We start from the raw sequence: 5,874 nt of genomic DNA on the forward strand, positions 1-5,874 counted from the left end.
CAAGCTTTCCGATCAAGTTGACTAATAGTCTTGGATGATTTTGTCCACACAAACAGTCGAGACCAACTCTGAACTGTGACGCAATCAATTTGGTCGATTTTATGACGCGAAAGAGGCACCCATTCTACCCGTTTCTTGGAAATTTGTACCATAATGATGGCTTTTTCCTCGTCCACAAAACATAAAAAGTCACATTCAGTGCAACTCATTCTTATGAAAGGTTGACTTTTGCATTCTATTTTGAATTCATTGTCATGTGAAAATCGTATTGTCTTCGTCGAGTCATCCCAGTAAGACCAGTGCGTGCTAACATGTTCAGCAGATTTGGTTTCGTATGGCCATAAGATGTTTTTAAATGGTGGTTTCTTTGACGTGATAAACGATCCCTTCCGACAATTAAATTCGATAAAATCCCCATTGTCAATAAAAATTAACAACCGTTTACTACTTGGCATAGCGTAAACTCCAGTCAATTCAGATTCCGGTAATACTCGATGGAAAAAAGTCGCGTCAACTGAATTTGGTGAAGTTGTTTTGAGGACTTGGATATCATCGCCGGATCCCTTTTCAATGCCATAAATTTCCAGAGGATCGTCTCCAAAATTGACTCCAGCATGAAACTGCGGACCAGAAATTTGTTCAATTTCAAAACACTGTCCAACAACAGTGTCGCCAGCCGATGATGACACCACTTTTTTCATTAGATTGTCAAAATCTGGTTTGATGTGATCAATCGTAATAGATGAAGTTAAAGTACTTGGAGGCTCTTGGGATATTGCGATTTGGTACTTTGTTTCGAAATCGCCCAAATCGGATAGAATGTCGGAGAAATTTTCTTGCATCTCATCGAAAGAAGTAGCCAGCAGGTTTTTCAATTTGGCCTTCAAGTCCGTTATGCTATCAATGCTGCAGCTCAACTCTTTTTCAGTTGCTTTCATTTCTTCCAACTCTTCCTTAAGATTATTTTCCAAGTTGTTTTTAAATCTTTCGAATTCCTGTTCAACGAAGAGCATCAGATTTCCATTTTTTGCTTGTTTTTCTTGAATTTTTAAAGATATTTCATCTTTTTTGAAAGATAATGTTTTTTCGTTTTCATTTTCTATCTGATTTATTAGTGCGTGGGCTACTGTTTTTAGCGCAAAATGTTCGTTCTCTTCAATGGTTTTCAACTCGTGGTCTTCGTGCAATTCGAGACATTGATAACAAATTAATGTTCCACAAGTGCTGCAAAAAAGTAGGCAACGCTGCTTGTGTTCCACACAAACTGACTGGGCTTCTCCATTGGAATCCAAGATTGAATGTCCCCGGTTGATATGATCGTCAACACAGCTTTCGCAAATTTTCGCTTCAGCTGTCGCGCCGTCTTCTTCCTGCATTTCTGAACAGCTCGAGCACCGAAACATTTGGGTGCTTTGAAAGGAATCGCTACATGACAAGCAAACTGCAACGTCCATTTCAAGCTAAAAACAAAAAAGACTCCTCATATATCAGGACAAAGGGATCACCGTACAATAATCTCCCCCACCCCCACCCCGAAATTTGATTTTGACAAAATTTACAGTTTTATGAGATAAAATTGATTAAAATTCGATAATTTAAAACGCGTCATGAAAAAAAGATTCGTCCTTGAGTTTTTTAGAGTCGAGACCAGGTTAATTAAAACCCTCACATATACGGGATTTAGTTACATTCAAAATCCTAACAAATCTCATAAAAACTGAAAACAAATTATGATTTTTTTTTCAAGTCATCAGAAAAATTACTAACGCTCCTTAGGCTTGTTATGATTGAATAAATGGAAAATTAAAGACGAAAGGTAAAATATCAGATGTTTGCTAAAAGCATATAAAAAAAACTCTCTATTAAAAAACGCAATAAGGTGAAAGGAAATGCAAAATCGTTTAAGAATCTTACATGAGACCTACGAGATATTAAATGGTTAAAAAATGCACCTGAGTTCAAAAACCTGAAGATTTCTGAAAGATTATTATAAAAATTTGAGTTTTTTAAATTTATTTCGAAAAGTGAACTAAAGATGTTTAGTTATTAGGTCGGCAGAAGTAATCTAACTCTTAAAAAAATTGTTTGAAAAACCCAAAAAAAAGAAGATTTTTTGTTAGTTTAACCAGAACAAAAAAAATCAGTCGGGGTTGCAAAACTTAGATTTTTTCCATCGAGCATGGCCTCCGTTCGTTATATCTTTTTTTGTAGTAGGGTGCTGTTTTTTATTCGAGGCTAATCAAAACCAGCATGGCTAGGAAGCCCTTTACTGACGAAAGTTTAGGTCGTGGAGTTAGAGTGGCTTTGCTCGCTCTAAACTTAACTAACAATTAATGAAAAATCTCGATAATGAAAAAAAGTTAAAACAATTCCCTACATCGGCGTTGAAATATATTGTGACCTAGAGTTGCCGGAAATTTGAATTAAATCAGTATAAAATTATAAACCTTTTTTTTCAGTATTACCATTCAAATAAAGACGGTCAACCAACATTAGTAGGTTATTTAGAGGGATGGTGTTCAGAGCCTCCCCCCTTAATTCTGGAACTGGATGCCCTAAGCAACCAAAGTAATTTTGTATTCTTTGGTATTATTTATAAATAAATTCACTGCCAATTGACCAATTTCACCATTTTTCCAAAGAAGTTTTCGAAAACACTTTCTAATAATTTTCAGAAGGAGCGCTGAAAATTCCTCCCATAAACTTTTCCTGTTGCGACGGAGCACTTTTTGCCTAACTTGGGTATTCAAAAACATATCGATTAAAAAATTTTCCTCGACCGTTCTATGAGACAAACTATAAAACAAGATTCATTACTAAATCAAAAGAAAGTTGAAACTGAAAAAACGGGAAAGTTTTTCATTTTGTTTTGGAAAATAATATGTTTTTGTTTTAGTAGATTTAACTCACCAAAATAGCTTTAAATGGTCGGCTTGTTTTCAAATGGTGGCGGTCTTATTTTTGTGTTTGAAGTATTTTGTTCAAACTGCGATAAAAATGAAAAACAGCTGATTGTTGATGGTTAAGTTATTGGTTATTACGCAGCACGCTTTACCGTTTTCTACTCGTAATACACTAGTAATACACTGTGAATCGCGTTAAAAATAAATATTAAAAAAAAAACGAAAATCAGATGATTTCTCATTTTTATCGTGTTGCAAAGTATATGATAAAACGAAAACTTCAAAGCAAGATAAAACAAAAGTTCAAACCAAGAACATTCTTACCAAAATTCGAAAGAAATTTGTCCAGTGATTCGTCCAGTGTGAAGTCTTGCAGCTGCCACATGTATCAGAAACGATTGTATGCAACATAGTCATTAAAATTTTTGAAAGAAGTACAGCCCGGACCGCAGACACGAACTTTATCTCTGGACATTTGTCTGGACATTTTGTCTGGACATTTTCACTCTAGACAAAGGACTCAATCAATTGGACTTTCAATTGTTTTCAATTACTGATACTTGCCTGATCTAAACCAAAAATTTTCTTCGAGTTCACGTTTCTAGTTGCTTCTTCTTACACTAACTAAAAGTTTTGTCTCTGATTTTCTTCAGGGAGGTTTTTTGATTCGTTACACTGTTCCAGCTTTTGTTCCCCTACAAAGAAAGTCTAATTCCTGCTGTTCGAAAAGAAATGATGTTTCTTTTTATTTTGAATCTTTTCGCGTCGTAACTAAGCAACAGAGCGATGTTTACTTAATCTATGTGGTTTTCAATTTTTTGATGCTTTGAAGAATTTTGGCCTCAAAAAGGTCGTGAGTAGCCTCTAAATCCTTGGGTTTAACCAAGTCAACTCTTGCTTTGTTCATTAATATTTTATAAGTCGCAGCTGTTGTAACCAACCAAGATTTAACAACCCTCTGATTTGCTTTTTGAACTGCATATGTTAACAATAAATTTTTGCAGCACGTTGCTTTTCACTTTTTTGAGATGTGAATGTAAAAAAGTAGGCTGAAGTCCATTACTTAGATAATTTCAAATTTTTTAAGCCGATGTGAGTAAAAATATTTTTTGCACTGGAAAAAAATTAGACCACCTGGTGTTACGTGACGGTATTCCTTCCAAATAAAACTTTTCCTCTCATGTAAATTTTATCTTGATAAAAGATGATAAAAAACTCAATTGAAACCATCCTGTGATAGGTGACAGCATTACTTGCAATTGCTAAGTTTATGCTTGACTATAATGAACTAAGAAACAAAATGTTTCTTTTCGCCAGATTTCTTTTCGTTCAAGTATTTTGCTGAAAAGAAGAGTTTAAATTTTTACTCATTTTGTGGGATTTTTAATGAAAATCCGCCCTTAAAACACATGTTGACGACAGCGAAAAAATTCTCGGCCAAGTTTTATGAGTATAGCTAGCTTATCTTATCAATTTGCAGCTTTTTCCTTCATTCATCATAATTCAAATTTGTTGGATGAGATTAAAGCTATAAAAAGCTACTAGAAAAAAAGCGATTTTTTGTAAGTCTTGCGAGAACAAAAATTGAGGCGCGTTTCCGAGTTTAGGTTCCTTCTTCCGAGTATGGCTGCCGTTCGTTTGCCTTTTTTGAGGGGGAATGCAAGTTTACAGCTCTGTAAGGAGTGCGCTATTGATTAGAATGCTCTCTTTAGTGATGCAAGTTTAGGTTTCATCTCTCTAAAGTTAAGTAAAAATTAAAGCTTTGATTCCAAATACCGCTTTCAAATACCGGTCATTTAATATGTGATGACATAGAATTGCATAGGTTCAGAACGTGGGTTGAGAAATTAGACGATAAGCAAATTAGACGGAGGTACTTAAAAGGAAATTAGACGGTTTTGCAAAACTGCAATTGTGAGAAAATAGACGAAAGTGAGAGAAATTAATTTTGTTTGCACACAAATTGCGTTAGAAAAATAAAATTGTTTGTAGACAACAGTTCAACTTCGGTGGCCAAAAACTTTACAAGTCAATCATGCATAATTTATTCAATTCGAAACTCTCCTGTAATATTCTGATTTGACATTTTATGTTCATTTAAACTAATTGTTTTGATAGGTATTGACATTTTATGTTCTTTTTGTGTTTGTGAAACTTGACTTTTAAGAAAAATTTTTGTTGGCCCTTTGCCTTTCGTCTAAAATGCCAGATCTGTAAAAAATAAATTCCGTCTAATTTTGTTTTTGTAGCATCCGTCTAATTTGCTTATCATCTAATTTCCTAGGCCCCGTTCAGAACCATCTTCATTTTAGGACTGTGCGCCTAATCGAAGCAAAGGAAAGTAATTTTCTTTGGTACTTTTTTCTAGATTCATCAATCAATTTTATCCATTTTGCAAAGAAGTTTTAACTTTTGCCAAAAACAGTTTAAACTAACGAAGGAGCGCCAAAACGTCTTTCCAAAAAACGTTACTGACGGAGCCTAATTTGAGTTTTAAAAAACATATCGATAAAAATTTTGCACTCGACAATTCTATGAGACCAATTATAAAACGAGATTAATTGCTAAAACAATAGAAAATGAAACTGGAAAAACGAGAAAGTTTTTCATTTTGTTTTGGAAAAAATATGTTCTTTTGTTTTAGTAAATTTAACTCACCAAAATAGCTTCAAATTTTCGGCTTTTTTTTTTAAAATGCTGGCGGTCTTATTTTTGTGTTTGATGTATTTTGCAAACAATTTTATTCAAAGTACGCTAAAAATTAAAAAGAGCTGATTGTTGATGGGAAAGTTATTGGCTATTACGCAGCACGCGTTACCGTTTTCTACTCGTGCCTTGATTTCTCATTTTAATGGTGTTGCAAATTATATGGCGAAACAAAAATTCAAAGCAAGAAGAATCTTAGCAGTACTCAAAAAAAACTGTCCAGTGACTTGTAAAGCATGATGTTTTGCAGCTGTTACATGTATTG

The 5,874-nt window shown here is 34.1% G+C and overlaps 1 protein-coding gene across 1 annotated transcript in view; it reads right to left on the minus strand.

Moving 5' to 3' along the window:
- The window catches only part of LOC134851539 (uncharacterized), a 3,320-nt gene extending 311 nt beyond the window's left edge, over positions 1-3,009 (minus strand). Inside the window, exons 1-2 of the mRNA XM_063867668.1 lie at positions 2,911-3,009; positions 1-1,460 (exon numbers count right to left, since the gene is read on the minus strand). The exon at positions 1-1,460 is cut by the window's left edge and continues 311 nt beyond it. Of these exons, the coding sequence (XP_063723738.1) occupies positions 1-1,454 (1,454 nt within the window). The 5' untranslated portion in view covers positions 1,455-1,460; positions 2,911-3,009. The remainder of the gene's footprint in view (positions 1,461-2,910) is intronic.
- Positions 3,010-5,874: the final 2,865 nt, after the last annotated feature.

Source organism: Symsagittifera roscoffensis, chromosome 7 (assembly GCF_963678635.1).
Source record: "Symsagittifera roscoffensis chromosome 7, txSymRosc1.1, whole genome shotgun sequence".
NCBI lineage: Eukaryota > Metazoa > Xenacoelomorpha > Acoela > Convolutidae > Symsagittifera > Symsagittifera roscoffensis.